At 35.0% G+C, this 19,606-nt stretch overlaps 5 protein-coding genes across 5 annotated transcripts; all 5 read left to right on the top strand.

The window, feature by feature from the left end:
* Positions 1-1,414: 1,414 nt before the first annotated feature.
* Positions 1,415-6,390, top strand: LOC145905796 (membrane-bound acylglycerophosphatidylinositol O-acyltransferase mboat7-like). The gene is made up of 8 exons (XM_082993084.1): positions 1,415-1,631; positions 1,810-1,939; positions 2,019-2,178; positions 2,522-2,708; positions 3,060-3,212; positions 3,757-3,957; positions 5,408-5,569; positions 6,016-6,390. The coding sequence occupies exons 1-8, from the start codon at positions 1,417-1,419 to the stop codon at positions 6,215-6,217; spliced, it is 1,410 nt and encodes a 469-aa protein (XP_082849210.1). The 5' UTR covers positions 1,415-1,416; the 3' UTR covers positions 6,218-6,390.
* Positions 6,391-7,170: 780 nt separating this feature from the next.
* Positions 7,171-10,664, top strand: LOC145905797 (membrane-bound acylglycerophosphatidylinositol O-acyltransferase mboat7-like). The gene is made up of 8 exons (XM_082993085.1): positions 7,171-7,415; positions 7,521-7,650; positions 7,953-8,112; positions 8,516-8,702; positions 8,969-9,121; positions 9,535-9,735; positions 9,806-9,967; positions 10,050-10,664. Exons 1-8 carry the CDS (start codon positions 7,201-7,203, stop codon positions 10,249-10,251), a joined length of 1,410 nt encoding a protein of 469 aa, XP_082849211.1. The 5' UTR covers positions 7,171-7,200; the 3' UTR covers positions 10,252-10,664.
* Positions 10,665-11,810: 1,146 nt separating this feature from the next.
* Positions 11,811-13,104, top strand: LOC145906639 (transcription factor Adf-1-like). Its single transcript, XM_082994090.1, has 5 exons — positions 11,811-12,177; positions 12,234-12,396; positions 12,464-12,537; positions 12,601-12,716; positions 12,776-13,104. The coding sequence occupies exons 1-5, from the start codon at positions 12,042-12,044 to the stop codon at positions 12,962-12,964; spliced, it is 678 nt and encodes a 225-aa protein (XP_082850216.1). The 5' UTR covers positions 11,811-12,041; the 3' UTR covers positions 12,965-13,104.
* Positions 13,105-15,424: 2,320 nt separating this feature from the next.
* LOC145907362 (lysophospholipid acyltransferase 5-like) lies at positions 15,425-17,318 on the top strand. The gene is made up of 5 exons (XM_082994779.1): positions 15,425-15,541; positions 15,672-15,839; positions 15,961-16,122; positions 16,452-16,581; positions 17,286-17,318. The coding sequence occupies exons 1-5, from the start codon at positions 15,510-15,512 to the stop codon at positions 17,316-17,318; spliced, it is 525 nt and encodes a 174-aa protein (XP_082850905.1). The 5' UTR covers positions 15,425-15,509.
* Positions 17,319-17,392: 74 nt separating this feature from the next.
* On the top strand, positions 17,393-19,017 carry LOC145907361 (membrane-bound acylglycerophosphatidylinositol O-acyltransferase mboat7-like). Its single transcript, XM_082994778.1, has 7 exons — positions 17,393-17,529; positions 17,645-17,774; positions 17,848-18,010; positions 18,133-18,319; positions 18,376-18,537; positions 18,619-18,786; positions 18,852-19,017. The coding sequence occupies exons 1-7, from the start codon at positions 17,411-17,413 to the stop codon at positions 19,015-19,017; spliced, it is 1,095 nt and encodes a 364-aa protein (XP_082850904.1). The 5' UTR covers positions 17,393-17,410.
* The last annotated feature ends 589 nt before the right edge of the window (positions 19,018-19,606 follow it).

Genomic DNA, 19,606 nt, shown 5'->3' with positions numbered 1-19,606 from the left:
TTACTGCATAAAAAGTTCTTCGTCATATGTAACTGTAAAATTGTTGAGCATTTAAAGTAGTTTCGTACTAAACTGAACAATATATATCGTTTCACGTGATATGTGAACTCTCGTGTTCAACTGTAACCCCTGACGTCAAGTGATGTCAGACCACCGTAAACTATGTTTTTATTTGCCAAGAAAGAGTGATTTTCGGATTATCTAAGTGCGTCACGCGTTTCATAAATTTTTTATGTGGGTTGTTGACGTAAATAGTAGAATTTTTTCATTCAAGTTACCTTGGAACTAATAAATGGCCATATTTAATAAAAAACTACCTCGTTTGCCATCTCCTATGACACTTTTTCTAATGTTTTCCTATTGCATTATTGTGCGCATGTGTGAAGCAGCTAAAAACACTTGCTATACAAAGGGTGTCCATAGATTTCAAAGATACGGTAGGGTAGGGAATTCGGTTTACTACTGTGGGAACTGTTTGCACATGGGAAGTGTTCGTTGTTTATGTTCTTATGTCATTGTGGCCACCAAAAGAATTCAAGTATTTTGTTCTTGCTCTGCCTGCTTGTTTGATTGCTCCAGTTCAGTGATTCCCAACCTTTTTGTGGCACGTGCCACTTGGAGGTTAATAAATGCAACGTCGCCGCGTACCACCAAGTTCTGGCAGACTGTCGGAGTTCTGCAGGAACGCTTAACTCCTTTCGCACCCTTTTTGTCTGCGTTCCAGTTATGTGCAGAGTTAAGTCAGGAAACATGGGTTCTGCAAGATAAAATCCACGTTTCCAATTTTGCTAATTGTACTTTGGACTTGGACCCGAAACATTACTTGTACACTTTTCAGGGCAAATAGGCATGAACAGATAAAGGTCTTTCTATGTATCGGTAGGCGAAGGTGTGAACAGATGTAGCACCAAGGTGGTAGAAGTGGTTGGCAGTATCCACTGATCTCTATTAGACTCTATAGAGATCAGTGGCAGTAACATATGCTGTTCGATTTGTTGGTCAGGATATTTAGTCGTGATGTGATCAGCACGATTCATTTTTATTATAAGACGGTCTGTCAACAAACCTTCTTTTATCAAGTTAAAAACGTTAGAAAGTTTAAGGACATATATTTTGGAGTTTAGTTACTACCGATTGTATTCATATCAGTGCAAATGATGTCGATGTTTGACAAAAAAATCGGACTACACGTACACCGCAACCGGTAACGTCTTGCAAAAAAGCTCGTTTGGCACAAAAACATAAAACTCCGTTTTTGGTGATTATGTTCGTCCTGTTTCAAAGCATATAAAATATGTAGGATGGAAAATCGCGTAGTTGTGCCAATGTAGTCTCGTGACGCACGTGCAACAGATGTAAGAGATAGCCTAACGCAAAACTTTATCAGGACCTCTGTTTTATTTATTTCAGCATAGAATGCCTCTTTCACAATCCGAACAATCATTTGCACTGTACCTAATTTCATCTGCATTGGTTGGTACTATTTACCGTGTGTTTCGAATAAAAAAATACTGTCAATATGTGTTTGCACTGGTCGGACTGATTCAAATCATACTGTTTTGTGGATTTGATGTGTTGCACTTTGTTTGTATGGTTACTGTTGCCACATGGATGATCAAGAGCCCTTTAATGTAAGTTTTATTTATTTAGAAGCTTATATTTGGGATTAACTTGACTTTTATGGTTTTATCAGTGCCCATGCCATTCAATTTCTTTTGTGTAGGCTATTTGATTTTGATTAAACTTAAAATCTATATCTTGTAAACTCAAGCGTAAAAGTGTGCTACCTTTGATGTAATTGTTTTGCAGAACAAATCCCAAGGCGGTGTTCACATTTTGTTTGACTTATCGAGTTTTCTTTTCAACATCCCCGCATCTGGGTTTCTACCGAAATGAAAGCAATCTAGCAAATAGCTTGATGCTTGTAGCAACACTAAAGGTACATACAAAAAATTATCTCATGTTTGATGCTATGTAACAATTTGTTCTTTTTATTTAAACAATAATTCCATGTTTAGATGATTATGGTCGCATATGAGGTTTATGACTATCGCATGAAAAAGAAAGAATTGCCTGCAGATGAAAAATACAAGTGGTCAGGTTTTGGGACGCTTGATACTGAACCGAAAGTAATGGACATACTATGTTATATGTCATGTTTTGCAGGCCTTTTCACAGGTATTGTAAATGCTGCGAAAAACGTAAAATGTTTTTAAGTCAAAACAGTGGCCATCTGTATGCAGCTCTCAAAATTCATAATATTAGCTTCATACTTATTTACAACATTTTTGTTGAAAAAGACATAAGCCAAACTGTGTGTTTTGTGTCTGGCATTACTGTAAATATATGTTAGCTGGCAATTCTCATTACGTTTCCATATAAAACTACAGTAAACACTTCCTTCCACAGGAAATATTACATTTTACTGTACTTATACAAACAAAATAAAACAAAAACAATTCAAAATGGTTTGCGATGATATTTCTTTCAAATTCTATTTGTGTATTTTATTTTGTTGCAGGCCCAATCTACAAGTACAAAACTTTCCATGATATGGTCAACTCTGCATACAAACCAGTTCAAGAACACATCAAAAGTCATGCTGTTAAATTGGCAGCCTCCTTTGGTATTCTTTCTATATGTTTCGTATTGTTGGACTTGAAGTATTTTGCAGGCAACCAGTTTCTTGAGGATGGCATTTTTGTTAGGTAAGTTTCATACCAGATTCAAAGCACCTTAAAAAGCAGTTTTGTAATCATGCATTCATCGTAAAGAAGTGCCAAAAATACCAACTGTTGTGTAATTGTATCATTTTCTGCCCTACAGTAAAGCCTACAACAAGGCGTTTTATGTTCGCAGCATAATTAATATGTCTTAGTAATGTGGCTTGAGCCTGTGGAATTATTCACACCTCAGTATGTGTTGATTGGCATTAATTATTTGTTTGCATTTGGCCCTAAAAATTTGCCTATCGTTTGTATTGACAAACGGTTTGTGACTCTAGAATACAACACTAACTACCATACAAACAGCAAACAATATTTTTTTTCTATATTCAGGCTTTTACATGTCCTCCCGGTGGGGTTTTTCTTTCAACTCCGATATGTTGTGGTCTGGTTGTTGGGGGAAGTTGTTTGTATGTTGATTGGCTTGGGTATGTACTCGGATAAAAGCTGCCCTAACCCAGGAAAAGGCCCAACTTTACCTGAGGAGTGAGTAAATGTATACAAGACATGCTGCTATTATGTTATGCTATGGACAAGTGTGGCAACTCTTTAAGTACTGATTAGGTACTAAGTGGTAAGCAGCTGACTGCATTAGCCCTGAAATATTAATAACTACTGGACTAATTGGGGGTTGTATAAGTGCAGTTTGTTAATTGCCTTTTGAAAAAATGATAACAAAATATATTTCTTACCATTTCTTGATAATTTTTGTTAGCTAATATAATTTTTGTAGCTAACAAAATTACCAGACCACAGTAGAACACACCATGGCTAAGCAACAGCTGTAAATCACCAGCTGCACTGATGAGACCTGAGAGATTAAAATAGTGTGACTTGACTGCAGATCATTTTATTATTGGTTCATTTGCTTTTGCTAGACAAGATATTTTGCAAAGTTAAAGATTTTAATATCAACTAATCGCGAAATATTTTCTGGAGATAAAAAGTTGTTATTCTACCAATGTAATTTATGTCCATTGATTTGATAGTATGGATATGTGTACAAATGATGGGCTTTTTTATATTTTAGAGACAAGTCAGGGACTAGCTACAATGCAGAAGAGTCTACTCAGTACAATTACAATACTATTGTTAACATTAAACCAATGACTGTTGTTGCTGACGTTTCATTTTGGAAGACCCTCCGCCATTGGAATTGTTGTGTGCAGTGGTGGCTGGCTCAGTTCATTTACCGAAGCAATGTGTTTCCTTCCCATTCAAAAATCATGAGGTAATTTGTGTGGGCTGTAATTTAATGCCATGCTGTTGTCGTAGAGCATACCAAAGCTTTTATTGGAAAGTGTTTTGACTTGCACCATTGGCCAACATAGCAAACCCTATCAACCCCCAAAACCAACATATAGCATTATATAAGTATAGCATGATATACCCATACATTGTTACCTGTTTTTTGTCTTCTTTAAGACATTTTTGTCATTAAATCTAAATGTCACAAGGTGGCTAACGAAACAAATTATGTTTTTTATGCATCAGAGCACAAGTCCTAAATTGGAAAGTTTTTTGGTCTATAGGTTGCAAATATATATTTTGATATGTTAGAGTATTTAATTGTGGCTTCTAGGTCACTAAATAACCTTTATTTGACAATTCATTATCCCATTTGCTTGTCTCTTATGCAAAGGGTTGTACAAATTCTCTCTAATTTGAAGAACAATTTGTGTTTTCTATGTGCAAAAAAAGCCATAATATTGGAGAGCTGCAGACAGGGGGTGGTTTTTTTTGCACATATATTGCACTGGTGTTCTTGCCCTTAGCACTATCGGTTACCAAGCAGATCCGTTTGGCTATAGTGCGCTCCACCGTGGTTCATCTCTGTTGTTCGGTACTCAGTATAGGGTACCCAACAGATCGGCGTTGACTGAAAGGTACCACAAAGTGGAAATCTGTGTGCCTGCTAGTGTAAAATCCAGCGCAGTGCCGCAGTCAATAGCTGCACTGATGAGACCTTGCAGGTTGAAACAGTGCATGTACACACCCGGTCTGCAGCTCTCCAATTTGTGTTTTCATAGTTGATTGTAATATATAATTGTCAAAAATAAAGTTGTTTGTTACCACGCTGCTGGATTGCTCATAATTTGGTGACTAATACACTAGAATATAATGTAAGGGTATATTATAGCAAACCTAATTCATAATTTCAAAATCATTCGGTGAAAAAGAAATTGTACTATTTATTAGTGATGCACCGAAACAGCATTTTTTTATTCGGCCGGTATCGAATATTCGGCAAAAGTTGCTGAACAAATTCGGCCGAAATTAATTTTGGTGTCCATCTCTTTAAAATCGAAATAAATTTAAACAAAACATGTGCTGGAATGGATCTGTTCCTATCATACATTCTTTTATTGGCACTTAAAGAATGCTTTACCAACTTCTTAAAGTTGATTTCGGTGACAATTAACAACTAAAACAAACTAGTACAGTTTGAACAATGATTCTAAACTTTGCATATCAGTGTTACATGCAGTAAAAAAGTTTCGGTTTCGGCCGAATATTTTTGCAAAATTCGGAATAATTATAAAAGCTTTGGTTTCGGCCGAATAAATTTGGCAAACCAAACTCTCGGTGCATCCCTACTATTTATCAGCCTAAGATGCCCTGCCCATTATATGTATATGACAAGCTCTGTCAAAATCCATATAAAACATATTTGTGTTTAGGGCTGTGTCTACCCTTTTGTTCAGTGCTCTGTGGCATGGAATCAAGCCAGGATATTTCATATGTTTCATGCCTTTGCCATATTTCGCCTTTCTCGAGGAATGTTGTTTCTATCTCCAGAAACACTACATACATGGAAAATACATCAAATATATGCTGCGCATGTGAGTAAAGTGTAGGTTAATTCACTTTTTTGTGAGGATTTTATCTGAAATCTTAATACTATAAATAAATAGTCATACAGAAACTGAAATGGTTGTTTTTTTTAAAAAGGTTTCCGATCTGGATGCAACCAATAATTACAGATAATAAAATTTTTAGCTTTAACACATACTGTTTCATGTAATTTCGTTACTGGCATTGCAGCACTTTTTCTGAAAGTGGCTAACCGAGCTAGACTGCAATGCCTGTAAACCTAATCTAAGCTTCATGTGTGAATCAAAGCGATTTTATCTTTTGCCAATTGGAGTCTATAAGGGTTTCATTTCCAACATACAAAGAGCAAAACAGCATTAAACTAATACGATGTGTTTCTTTTTTCCGTCAATCTTGGAAGAACAACAGACTTTTGATGTAGAGATTGTTTACAAAAAATATTTTATTTCTTCAGATTTCAATGGGCACTGCTGAAGCTGTTCTGCTTTGCATCCTTTTTTATCAGTTTTATGTTGCTCGATTATAAAGCCATTTGGAAATTTCTTCAGTATACGTACTTTGCATGTTACCTAATGCCTGTAATTGTGCTCGTGACAAATGGCGTAGTTGCCATGTTGTATGCACTGTCACGTTTTACCGCTAAAAAGTCTATTTAAAAATATGTTACTTATGTCTTCAAGCAAAATGTTTAATTCGTTTTTAACTGTGTGATTTTGTTGATTGGTATGCAGACTATTGCGCACATTATACTTTCGTGGTTCAATTTGTCACCTTATGCATAAATTTAATTTGTTGCTTTGCACTGTTATATATGAAATAAATAGATTAGCAATGATATGATTGTTTGTTTTTCACCTAAACGTCTGACAAATGCAACGCAGAAAAACAATAACCATGAAGAATAATGACCTTGACGCCGATAAAACTATGAAGGTTATATCCAGTCATGCAACTATCAAAATGATGAGGCTATTTTGCGACAGGTCCAACGCACTTTGTGGCCAGTAAAGTAGCTTTTAGCATAAAAATCAAGTCCTCATTTTCTCCGAAATAGAAAAAAAACTTTCTGTGTAAAATCCATGTCACTTTAACAAGGTTTACCAGACGTCGTCCATGAATGCCCTGGATTTTAACCACAAAAAGTAGCCAAGGTGTCTAACATAAATCGATTAGGCTTTACTTTATCAGATATCGTGACGATAATACAAACCTCAACTCTTTTTGGGTTCAGTAAAATAGGAAGAAAACACTGAAAAACGTCATTAATTTCGAATGCGAAACAAGCATTTTTATGCAAAACGTTTTCGCATGGGTATTTTGTAAGGTAAATTTGAAATACTGTTGTTCCATTAAAAACAATATTTTTTTTATTGAATCTAACTTTAAACCAATGCCTTAACAGCTTGAAGTAACAACTGCTGGAGGGGATTTTATTTTTAAAAAGACGTGTTTGTTTTGTTTGTGTCAAGTTGAAGGTTGTTAATAAGAAATTGCTGAGGAATGTTGCGCGTTCAATAAACTTTGCTCATAAATTCGGCAGCTTTTACAATTTTTCAGCTGGAAAAAGTTGTCTAAACCCATATTTGTTAATGCTTTATTTCCAGATGTATCAGTGAAGTGTAACTTGAGAGAAACGGACATGCCACTGAACCAACCTGAGTATTCTTTTGCGCTGTACCTCATTTCATCTATTTTTGTTGGTGCACTTTTTCGTATTTTTCACATGCGAAAACACTGTCAGTATGCGTTTTCGCTGGTGGGAGTTACCCAAATAATACTATTTTGCGGCTACGATGTGTTTCATTTTGCAACAATGGTGGCTGTAGCAACTTGGATGATTACAAATCCATCAATGTAAGCAATTTTTTGATGTCTCATCCTTTCGTAAAGCATTTTAGAGTAAAAAAGGCTTCTCGAAAATAATAATAACAATAAAAATTTACTTTATCTCGTTTGCAGCAAAGATCCCAAAGTTATTTTTGCTTTTTGTTTGGGATATCGAGTTTTTTTTTCAACTTCTCCGCATCTTGGCTTTTACCGAAATGAAAAGAATCTTGCAAACAGTCTTATGCTTGTCGCAACTCTAAAGGTACAAATAAAAATTAAATTGCCATAATTTTGAATCACTACCTATCCTACATTCAATGTGTCTTTTGTTGTCACAATTTGTAAATATAATCAAATTTTTAGTAATTCTACTTGCAGAACTTACTGTAATATGAATATAGTTTTCTAAATTGTAGGAACACAACTAGAGTTTTATATCAAACACATGCACTTACATTTATCTATTGCATGCAGACTGTCACACGTTTTATTCTCCATTAATTCAAATCACTAAATTAGTGATTGTTTTGTACAAGCTGTTAACACACCTAATCCTACGTTTAGATGATTTTAGTTGGATACGAGGTCCATGATTATAAAAGGAAAAAGAATCTTGGGAAAAAAGATGACAAATACAATTGGTCAGGTGTTCTGGAACTTGACCACCAGCCAACTGCATTAAACATTGCCTGTTACATGACATGTTTTGCAGGCTTATTTACAGGTGAGAGACATGTTACATATTTCTGTCATAGATTCTATGCATCAATCTTAGTAGGAATTTGTTTGCATGTATATATTGTTTGTATACATGGTTTGGGTGTTTGTGGAATTGTGGAAGTGGTAGGTATGACTTGATGTATGTTGTAGCCTGTACACATCAAGTTATAATTTAGCATAAAAGCACAATCCTTGTGTCAATTAATAGTTTCCTCCCGTATTGAAAACAATTTCCTGCCTCAGGAAACTGCTCCAGTTGCATATGGCATTCTTCAAATTTTTCAACATCCGTGATATTACAGAAGTAAAAAATAATATAATGCACTTCTAATTTTAAACGAATATCAATAATTTTGTGTAGGAAACCCTTGCAATATTTTTACACTGCATTTTGCATTATGTTGTAGGTCCAATATACAAATACAAAACTTACAGTGACATGATCAACTCTGGCTACCGTCCAATTGCGAACCATTTGAAAAGACAGACCCTGATCAGTACTATTGCAACGTGTATGTTAATTGTTGGACTTGTTTTTACCGACATGAAATATTTCACAAGCCACGATTTTATTGAAGATCCCATTTATGTCAGGTGAGTTGTAACTTTTTCTTTCTGCCACTACCAGCTAATTTTTTTGGCAGAAAAACAAAAGACAATAATTTAATAAGCTGAAACTGTCTAGGATTTATCTTGAGTACCACGTATAACTCTATGGTAATGTATCAGGGTCACTAAACAGTCTTATTTGCTTTTTTTGACTCAGGTTTTTTTTTTTATATCAATTGTTGAGTACCAGATATTTTACAATTCCTGTAAGGTTCGCAAAAAATTGCATTTAATTGAAAATCTAATTACAGGTTTCAACATATTATTCCTGTGGGATTTTTATATCAGTTAAGATATGTAGTGGTGTGGTTATTGGGAGAAGGGATATGCATGTTGGTTGGATTGGGCATGTATCCCAGCAACAGCAAGCCTTCGACTGGAAAGGGCCCTACTGTAGCTGAAGGGTAAGTATTGCTTAAGTTGTATGACATTCCCCAAGGTAAATTTCACCATCAATAGCATAATTAAATTAATGTTCCTCCGTGTGGTTGCACCTAGTTTGATGCTTATCAGGTAACAGTAATTGTATATTCACCACAACTTAGTGGAAGCACTGAGGAGACCTTATTGGTCGAAACGGTGGCCATCTGTGCAGCTCACAAAAACATAATTAAATCGTAATAAAATATTTCCAAGCTAACTGATCTGGAGGCTATGTAGGTATGTGAAAATTTTTTTTTTCTAATTCTCGAAAAATTACTGTGTTTTCATACACCAATTGGTACATGCGAATTCTGAAAATGAAATTTATATCGTAGATACATATGTGTTTTTGTTGTTGGAGGCAATGGCGAAATTTTCAACCTTTAATTTTTAGCGAACATATTAACCTCACCACAGTGGGAAAAGAAACAACAGAATATGACTTCAAAACTATTGAAAGCATAAGACCAGTTATTGTCATCCTTGAACATTCAGTTTGGAAAACTTTTCGCTATTGGAACTGCACTGTACAGTGGTGGCTTGCTGTTTTTATTTACCGAAGCAATGTGTTTCCTTATCACAGGAAAGGCTTAAGGTACCAGTGTGATTTTAATTGAAGCTTATTTGTCAAAATGAAACATGTTGAACTTTTGACAATTTTGCAGGGCAGTGGCTACTCTTTTGTTCAGTGCACTGTGGCACGGAATTAAGCCTGGCTACTTCATGTGCTTCATGTCTATGCCAATCCTAGCATTCCTGGAGGAAATGTCCTTCTTCCTACAAAGACGATTTATAAGCAATAAAACGACTATAGGAGTACTTCATATGTGAGTAAAAAACACTGAAAAACCTGTAAAATCATGTATCTGGAACACTGAAAGTATTTTAAGGCAATGACATTTTCTACAGGTTACATTGGGTTTTTGTAAAACTGTTTTGTGGAGGAAGTTTCTTTGTCACTTTTATGCTCCAGGATTACAAAGCAATTTGGAAGTTTTTTCAGTACACATACTTCGCATGTTATCTATTGCCAATTGCAATGATCGCAGTCAATGGCATCGTGGTGGTTTTTTGTTTAATATGTCGTCGCACACACAGTAAACAAGCGTAAAACAATTGGGAAAATTACCCACTGATAAGTTTTTGTGCCTTTCAGATTATGCTTTTGTATTGAAAGTAATATTCATTTCATATTTGCAGAATCCATGATATTGCAATCCTATGCCTACTGCAGTTTTGACACAAGGTTGATAATATTTTGAAATTAACATTTTAGTTTTCATTTTTATCACGCAAAAGAAGTGTTGCTGGTTAGGTTGATTTTGCGAGTAAAAATTTTTCACTTTCATATACCTATTATGTATTAAAACTAACCAAATTAACCTTTCTTCAAGCAGAACGTCGCTGCTTTTTGTTTATGTGCCATCCAAATGATATAATACCCTGTCATGTGTATTGTGTTATCCACTTTCCAGCAAACTAGTTGTTTTCCATGCAAGTCACACAAATGATATTAACAAGTATATGCATTATATCTTAATAAAATCATACGTAATTATTTGATGTGTCTACAGCATTTTGGCAGCATGTAAGTAACCACCAATTTCTAACTTAAGATTAGCCTTACTCATATGTTCTTATTGGCCTGACAACAAATAGGTTTAGGTTTCCAGTGACTTTGTTTTGACAAAATCAGAGAAAAAACTTTGCAGTGAACAGACATGCCACGAAAAGAAAAGAAACAGTGACTGGCAACTGTAAATCGTGCGTGGGAACCCATAAACGCGCCGAGTGTTTTTGATACTTTTGGTTCTTCCTTTAGTCATATGGGTTAAAAGTAAAAAAGCATTCTTACAATTAAATTGTGAGCATTTTGGACACACCAGCCGTGGAGTCCGGGAACGGTGTTCCGGCTTAATTTCAGCAGTGCGACCTGACTATTGCATATGCCTTGCACTGCAGGTTGTAAAATTAACGGTTTCTTTGCTCAAGTACCGTAACTGTACGGAAACGTTGGGAGATAAATAGGGGCCGCGTTCTAAAAAATTTTTTTTTTTCATGATGTTTTCGTGTGCAAGAAGTAGCTGAAGAACGTTGTTGTTGAGATAAACCATTATTTCCGTTTTGTAAGTAAGTTTAAAAGAACTGTCCTATTCTGGCATATAAGTTATGAGATTTTATTGCAACCGACGTCTCGTCTGCCATCCGAGAGACTTTTTCAGGTTTATGAGGCAGCAATACATTAAGCGCACACAATACCAAAAAACGCTAGTAAAGCACAAGAAAAAGCTTCGCGGTAAAATTTTATTTTTATTACCGAAGCATCGTTGTAAATGCACGAGCAACAAAACCGTGTAGGCCTACTGCTTTGATATCTTCCGTTGCTCAACATGCCATTACGCATAGGAACCATAAGCAAAACGGTGAGAAAACAGTGTTCAATGTGTTGCATTGAACACTCTTAAGCGGGATTCACACCAGACGCGGTTGACGGCTGGCGACGCGGTTTCGAAGCGGCGGGGGATTCACACCAGCCGGCGTCATGCCGTGACGGCGTGATTTTCTCGCTCGGAGCGTCTGACGGCGGAGTTAAATCTGATTTAACTTTTCCGTCAGACGCTTTGTTTGCTAGTAGCTCTGCTGGCTGCAGAAACTTATTTTTGTGGGTTATTTCACTTATTTCTGACAATTTTAGCTAGTTTTGTTTGTAAATTATTTGTTTTATGGTAAGTTGGCGTAAATTTTCTGGTTAAAGTTAATGGTTTTGACACTTGTTTTGTTATTTCATCATTATTTAGTCATATGAATATACTGATTACCAATTAAATTTTATAAATTAAATTGTGATTAATATTTGGTGGAGAAATTTTGTTTGCAGTTTGTTTGTTTAAAAGTTTAATAATGGAATTCAATGAAATGCTAATACAAATGGTACATGATTCTCCATGTATATATGACTCTGGAAGCAAACTATATAAAGACCAGAAGCGAAAAGAAACTGTTTGGAAAAACATTAGTGAGTGCACTGGACAGTCAGGTAGGATAAATGTACTGTTGTTGTCTGGACCAGCAACTAATTAATTGTTGATTCAGTGGAGAATTGCATGAAACGATGTAAAAGCTTACAAGACCGTTTTGCAAAAGAAAAGCGAAAAATTGAAAATGCACGGAAGAGTGGGGCTGCTGCTGAAAACCTGCAAATATGGGAGCATTATGAAGCATTAAAATTTTTGCAGGATCATTTGAGGCATAAAATGTGAGTGACTTTGGTATGGGCTAAATTATAAATATATTGCACTTCTAACAAGTATGGTTTGTTGCAGGACTGTTGGAAACTTTTCCCGACCATCAACACCTGTGGTTGATTTTACACAAGATGAACCTGTTCCAGAACAAGGTATTTATACATATTTATTTGTGTTTTTATTATTTTAAACAAACATTCAAATGATGTTTGCAGAGGAGATAACCCTTGAGGAGGTGGAAGAAGATATAGCTACCCCACCAAGTACATCTCTGCCATCAACTTCAAGGCAGGGCATGAAATGGAAACGCTCTGATCGATTGGATTTTCAGGTTAGTGTTTTTAGGTTGAAATGTAATTTATGCCACTCATATATTTCATACTGTTTCAGGAAAGCATTTGCAGCATGCTCCGCCAAAATACGGAAAGCATTTCAAAATTAACAGCATCCAACACCGGACAAGATGATGAATTTACAGGCTTTGGAAATTTTGTTGCTTGCAGCTTAAGAAGCCTGCCAAAAAAAGGCATAGGAGGCCATGTCTGCAATTACAGAGCATCTGTCATCACTACGAGCTAATTTAATTGACAATGCATAATGTGTTTTTTACTGTTTATTCTTCAATGGTTCTTTCTTTTCTACTTTTCTATTCCAGCAATTTTAAATTGTCATGCAGCATGTGTTACCTCATTGTATTCTCTGTTCACTTCTAAACATGAAACCAGATCAAAGAAATTGTGTGATTTATTGCGTGTGAAAAAGAAAAAATATACACCAAACAAGATACTACACTGAATAGAAAAAAACAACTGAAAACAATTATTGCCAAGGCAGTGCACCATTCTCTGAAATGAAATAATCTTTGTAATGGTCTCGTACTGCAGCAGCACCTCTGGTATACATATTTGTACCCATGCGACCAATAGATTGGAAGTTTGAATAACTCTGCATTTCAGATCTCCATTCTCCCATAATTACATTACCCATTCTGTCTTCTCGGTCAAAAAACAAAGCAGTACAATAGAACTTTTCATTTTGCACACATTGCCTATTTTTGATCTGCAAAAAATTATGTAAACAGCATGCAGCTTTTGTTATAGCAACAACTCTGTTTGGCTGTTTTGTCTGTTTGAAACATAAAGTTCATTTTGGAGCAACCATTATACAAACCAACTTACCTTCTGGGGTACAAAATGTTGTACATCAGTGCCACTAACAATATCACTTGCTGATTTAGCAGTAATATCACAACTAAATCAAAATTATTCATTTTACACTTGTGCTAAGGAAACACACTAGACATAAATATTTTATTTTATTACAGATTTAAACGTTCAAACGATAATTGGCTTTGTCACAACATCTTACGATGCAGAGACGCTGAAATTGGCTGGCACATTGGCCTAGTTTTCGTGGCAACAAAAAATGATTTATTGCCGTCAGCGCCAACCGCTCCGCGGGTGTGAAGCCCCCTGCCGCTTCGAACAACGCGCGAAAAAAACGCGACGGCACCGCAACGCCAGCCGCTACCGTCAACCGCGTCTGGTGTGCAGAGCCCTTTAACAGTACATGTGTCGGTTCGATAACAGTTGATTTTGAAACAGCCTCAAAACCTGGAAATAGCGAAGACAAAGTTGTGAGGGTGGTGACACTAACAGAGTGAAAAGAAAAAAATCATACCGAAACGATTGATTTTACAGGAAAAATAAACCATTGTGTTTTCGTATACTGGGTGATATTTCTCACATAAGTTTAACAAATTTAATAAATTTGAGTTTGTCATAAGTATTTAGCGCACGTCTTTAAATTAACGGTGAACACTAACCGTTGACAACTTTTGCACTTACCATAATACTCATTATTTCCAGGTAGATATTTTTCTTCGTATTCACGTGTTATTTCAGTCAGGGCTTACAATGAAATTAACTAAAGAAGAAATCTGCTACATTATCCATGTCGTTATTTCTTTGTTGACGGCAATCGTTTTCCGGTTGTTAAATGTGAAGAATCACATGAAATATCTGCTTTCTGTGATTGGAATTATTCAAATTGTAGCATTTTGTGGCATAGAAAGCTTGTACTTCTTTGCCATGGTTGCAATATCAATTTGGATGATAACCTATACCAAAATGTAAGTAAAATATATCTTACAGTGCAGTTTATCCTTGCCGTTATTTTGAAACTTGTTGCATTTTGGAATACAGTCTGCGACTGTTTATTTGTAAAGTTTTTTTTTACCTTCAATAGAAAAAATCCGCAGATCATATTCGTCTTCTGTTTTGGCTCCCAAGTTGTTTTCTCTGGTTATTTGTATTTTGGCTTCTTCGATTATGATAAAGGTCTTGCAAGTTCAATTACAATGGTTTCAACTTTAAAAGTAATCTTGTTTTTTCATTTTCTGTTACAAAAATACTTGTACAAACAATATTAACTGTACTTTTTTAGACGATACTCGTGGCATACGAAGTTTCTTATTTTCGTGGAAACAAACTCAACAATAAGACGACAAAACATGATTCTGAAAGCTTTGGGGTTTTAAAATTAGACAAGGAGCCAGCAAGTTTGGATATTTTTTGCTACTTGACTTGCTGCCATGGCTTGTACACTGGTTTGTGTTTGAAACAAGCGTCGATTACGTTATTTATATAAAAAGGGAGAGGTAATGTGCTTTTTAGCATGATTACGAGTGTGTATGGGAATTTCAAAACACATGTATCTGTTTCTCTGAAGAGTGTAAATAAATTATTATTTTTAGGTCCAATATACAAATTTCGAACGTATGTGGATATGCTTAACTCCCCTTACTATCCAATTGGAAGATTACTGAAATACCAAACCAAGAGATTTTTCTTGGTGTTGTGCATTGTATACTTTGGCATGAAATATTTCAGTGCCGATTACTTCAAAAATTCAGAAATTCACAATGATCTATTTATTGAAAGGTTGGAAGTTTCTTTTAATAATTATGATGAAACAGTATCAAATATTTTTTAGATGTCTTCGTGTTTGTGTGACTGGAATTTTAATACAAATGCAGTTCTTTTCTGTGTGGATATGTACAGAATGTACATATATTATAGCTGGTTTGGGGTTGTATCCTGTCTCAAAAAAATCAATACCTGGTATGGGACCAACAGTTTTGGAAAAGGATGACAAGTATGCTCATACTTTGAATAAGGTTTACAGGCTTCACAGCCCAGGCATTGTGACGTTGTAAAACTATTAATAGTTATTATTTTAGAAAAATCCATTAGTTTTGACATAACCTTCCTTGTAAATTTCAAAGCTCTTCGCCTGAATATGACTACAACACAATTAAAAATACATCACTTTACGTGCTAACTGATCCATCAGCTAAGAACAGCTGGAGATCTTGGAACTGTTGTGTTCAGTGGTGGCTTTCCCAGTTTATCTACAGAAGTACAATGATTGCCAAAATGCCTTATCTTGTTCGGTAAGATCAGTTGAAGGCAACAGTGATTTTAATTTTTAGCACATGATGACACACACAATTTGCCATATTGTTGCTTGAAGTGACCGTACACATTATAATAAATAACTGTATTTATTTTCAGAGCTATTGCTACAATTTTTATCAGTGCACTTTGGCATGGCGTACACCCTGGATATTTCATAGCATATTTTTGTTCATTTATTGGATCTGTGTTGGAATTGCGATGCATGTCTTTCTACAAAGAGTATATTAAGCAAACATGGCTTCAAAATCTGTGTTTGTTGTAAGTGTAGACCTACTTTCATATAATTCTGATCACACTTTGCTGCTCATTTTTCTTGAATATGTTCTTCCTGTTTACAACACATCACATATTGTCGTGTTAAATGACATATTCGTATTTTTATGATCATATGTTAAATTCCACAAAGCGATCTTTGGACAACTCAGATGGTGGATATTTATTTAGAAAAATGTATTTCGCCTAAAAAAAGGCATCAACAGTTTCTGCAAGTTATTCAAACAGAATAACCTTTGGTTTTTTAAATTCATCCATTTTTTTTCATTGTTTAATCACATTCGTAGTTTATCCTATGATTGTTGTACTTTCAGAATTCACTGGTCACTTGTCAAAACCCAAGTATTTCACAATCATTACATCACCCATGTTCTGTTGGATCCGAAACTTATCTGGAACTTTCTATTGTACACAAACTTCGCATGTGTTTTGGTTCCGTTTGCGGTGTTTTGTCTCTGTGAATTTTTCAGGCTGTTTTTTCATATTCGCAAACTGAAACATGAATGACCCACCTAAATATGCATTCAGTCATGTTTGTGCGATACACTCTCTCGTGGGTTACTATTACCATAGTGTCTGGTGATTTTTTTTTTATATAATATTACTTTTACTAATTTTGGTACTTCAGAGGATGGAAGATTGCAATGTCCAAATATACCGATTTAAACAATAATATGACGTTTTATGTTTTGTTTTGCTACAATATCGCACACAAGTAAATTATGTGTTGATCGAGAATTTTGCAGAATTACACGGATAGTGAGATACGAGGTCCTCGTTTAAAGTTTCTAAAATTTTTATTTTAAATTTGGAAAGGTTAGGCAGCATACCACCTATTGTATACTGTAGAGGACGCACATGCAATAAAAACACAGACGTGTTTTCTAAATACCGTGGGAACCCAAAATATTCGTGCTCGGACGCGAAACAACAGCTTGTGATGCTTTTCCGTAACATGTCGTGATTCACAGGAGCTGTTTATTGCCATGCTGGTTTGGTATCTGGCTGTTGTTTTAATATCAGAGCTTTCTAACAGAAAAATAACGAATAGAGTTGTAGGTATCATATTGCTAGTCGTTGGCAAGTTCTGTACTCAGGGTCGCACTTATGATTTGTAACTAAATACGTTGAATTTGGTTTATGTCTAGGTGTTAGGATATCTTAGTCACGGCTTGCAATGAATTTGGAAGAAAAAGAAATCTGCTACATTATTCATGTCGTTATTTTTTTGTTGACGGCAATCGTTTTCCGGTTGTTAAATGTGAAGAATCACATGAAACATCTGCTTTCTGTGATTGGAATTATTCAAATTGTAGCATTTTGTGGCATAGAAAGCTTGTACTTCTTTGCCATGGTTGCAATATCAATTTGGATGATAAACAACCCTAAAATGTAAGCAACATCTTATAGTGTTTTGTTTGGTGCCATCTTAAACATAACAAAATCTTGTGACTCCTCATTTCAGTGGTTGTTTCATAAATTTGATTAACTTAAAATATTTCCACAGAAAAAATCCACAGATCATATTTGTCTTCTGTTTTGGCCACCGAGTGATTTTCTCCGCTTTTCTATATTTTGGGATTTTTACTGATCAAAAATACCTCACAAATGGACTTACACTTGTTGCATGTTTAAAGGTAATATTTAACAACAAAAAAAACGTTTTTGTGTTAGTTTTTTTTTTAAAAAATATCAACAAAATTGTTTCAGATGATTCTTGTGGCATATGAGGTTTTTCATCTCCGTGAACAAAAACTGAACAAGAAGACCCCCAAAACAGACTATAGAAGTTTTGGCGTGTTAATATTAGACAAGGAGCCAACAAGTTTGGATATTTTTTGCTACATGACTTGCTGCCATGGCTTGTACACTGGTTTGTGATTGAAGCATATGTAGGCTGTACTATAGAATTTGGAACATTTGATGGAGTTTCTAAACAAGTCTTATTACCAAATCTACAGACAACTGCTTATCTAAAAAATTATTACTTTTTAGGCCCAATATACAAATATCGAACCTATGTGGATATGCTTAACTCCCCTTACTATCCAATTACAAACATGATGAAATACCAAGCCAAGAGATTTTTCTTGGTGGTGTGTATAGTATACTTTGGCATGCAACATTTCAGTGCAGATTACTACAAAAGTTCAGAACTTCATGACAATCCATTTATTGAAAGGTTGGAAATATTGTTTGATTAGTTATAACGTAGGCGTAACATTTTCAATTTTTCAGATACCTTCGTGTTTGTGTGACTGGAATTTTAATACAAATGCAGTTCTTTTCTGTGTGGATATGCACAGAATTGTCATATATTATAACTGGTTTGGGGTTGTATCCTGTCTCAAAAAAATCAATACCTGGAATGGGACCAACAGTTTTGGAAAAAGATGACAAGTATGCTTATACTTTAGTTAAAATTATTGGAGAATATACGGATGATTTTGATATTTGTAACTTTCCTTGTTGACTTCAAAGCTCTTCTCCTGAATATGACTACAACACAATTAAAAATACATCACTTTATGTGCTAACTGATCCATCAGCTAAGAACAGCTGGAGATCTTGGAACTGTTGTGTTCAGTGGTGGCTTTCCCAGTTTATCTACAGAAGTGAAATATGTGCCAAAATGCCAAAACTGATTAGGTAACATCGATTTTTTTTAATATCGCAGTAATTTTCTCTGGTTAAATACTTCTGTACAATTTCAGAGCTGCTTTTACTATTTTTATGAGTGCACTTTGGCATGGAATACACCCTGGATTTTTTGTAGCATATTCATTTTCATTTATTGGAGTTCTGTTTGAAATGCGATGCTTGTCATTTTACAAACTGCATATCAACCAAACCTGGTTACGAAACGCGTGTTTGATGTAAGAAAAATAGTAGCCTATATATTTATTTCATAAATTTACTTAGATCCAATATTAGTCACAAGCAGTTTCTGTGTAAAAGAATTTTTTTTGCACTGGTTAAATGCTGCTACTTTCAGAATCCATTGGATATTGGTAAAAAGGAATATAGTTGATACCTATTACATCAACCATATTCTGTTGGAGCCAAAACTTATCTGGAACTTCAATGTGTACACAAACTTTGCATGCATTGTCGTGCCCGTTGTGTTTTTTTTGTTTTTTGAATTTTGTCGACTAATTATTTTCCGCACATTTTACAGACCCAAACATGATTAATATGATCAGTCAAACTGTCTGATGCTTAATGTTAATTTGCTCTTCTCTTCATTAAAAGATAATGTGTTCTTGGTGATTTGTTATGAGATATTTAATAAAACTATGGAAACTGTTTGTGCATGTGACGATAGTTCCCCCCAGTAAGATTTTACAATCAATTATGTAAAATATAGATACACATATATATTCATGTAAATGTATAAATATATGGAAAACGTTTATGCATGCGATAATAGAATTTCCCCTAGTAAGGATTTACAATTATTCATGTAAAA

The sequence above is a fragment of the Ascidia mentula genome, chromosome 6, assembly GCF_947561715.1.
Source record: "Ascidia mentula chromosome 6, kaAscMent1.1, whole genome shotgun sequence".
Classification (NCBI taxonomy): domain Eukaryota; kingdom Metazoa; phylum Chordata; class Ascidiacea; order Phlebobranchia; family Ascidiidae; genus Ascidia; species Ascidia mentula.
This window is presented reverse-complemented; position numbering and strand designations above follow the sequence as displayed.

Coding starts and splice junctions, on each gene's coding strand:
- LOC145905796 (XM_082993084.1), top strand. CDS start 1,417: ATGCCTCTTTCACAATCCGAACAATCATTTGCACTGTACCTAATTTCA. Junction 1,940..2,018: donor TGCTTGTAGCAACACTAAAG/GTACATACAAAA, acceptor TTCCATGTTTAG/ATGATTATGGTCGCATATGA. Junction 3,213..3,756: donor GGCCCAACTTTACCTGAGGA/GTGAGTAAATGT, acceptor TTTATATTTTAG/AGACAAGTCAGGGACTAGCT.
- LOC145905797 (XM_082993085.1), top strand. CDS start 7,201: ATGCCACTGAACCAACCTGAGTATTCTTTTGCGCTGTACCTCATTTCA. Junction 8,703..8,968: donor GAAGATCCCATTTATGTCAG/GTGAGTTGTAAC, acceptor ATCTAATTACAG/GTTTCAACATATTATTCCTG. Junction 9,968..10,049: donor ACTATAGGAGTACTTCATAT/GTGAGTAAAAAA, acceptor CATTTTCTACAG/GTTACATTGGGTTTTTGTAA.
- LOC145906639 (XM_082994090.1), top strand. CDS start 12,042: ATGGAATTCAATGAAATGCTAATACAAATGGTACATGATTCTCCATGT. Junction 12,397..12,463: donor GATCATTTGAGGCATAAAAT/GTGAGTGACTTT, acceptor GGTTTGTTGCAG/GACTGTTGGAAACTTTTCCC. Junction 12,717..12,775: donor CTGATCGATTGGATTTTCAG/GTTAGTGTTTTT, acceptor ATACTGTTTCAG/GAAAGCATTTGCAGCATGCT.
- LOC145907362 (XM_082994779.1), top strand. CDS start 15,510: ATGGGACCAACAGTTTTGGAAAAGGATGACAA. Junction 15,840..15,960: donor AAAATGCCTTATCTTGTTCG/GTAAGATCAGTT, acceptor ATTTATTTTCAG/AGCTATTGCTACAATTTTTA. Junction 16,582..17,285: donor GTGTTTTGGTTCCGTTTGCG/GTGTTTTGTCTC, acceptor GTTTATGTCTAG/GTGTTAGGATATCTTAGTCA.
- LOC145907361 (XM_082994778.1), top strand. CDS start 17,411: ATGAAACATCTGCTTTCTGTGATTGGAATTATTCAAATTGTAGCATTT. Junction 17,775..17,847: donor CACTTGTTGCATGTTTAAAG/GTAATATTTAAC, acceptor AAATTGTTTCAG/ATGATTCTTGTGGCATATGA. Junction 18,011..18,132: donor CTGCCATGGCTTGTACACTG/GTTTGTGATTGA, acceptor ATTACTTTTTAG/GCCCAATATACAAATATCGA.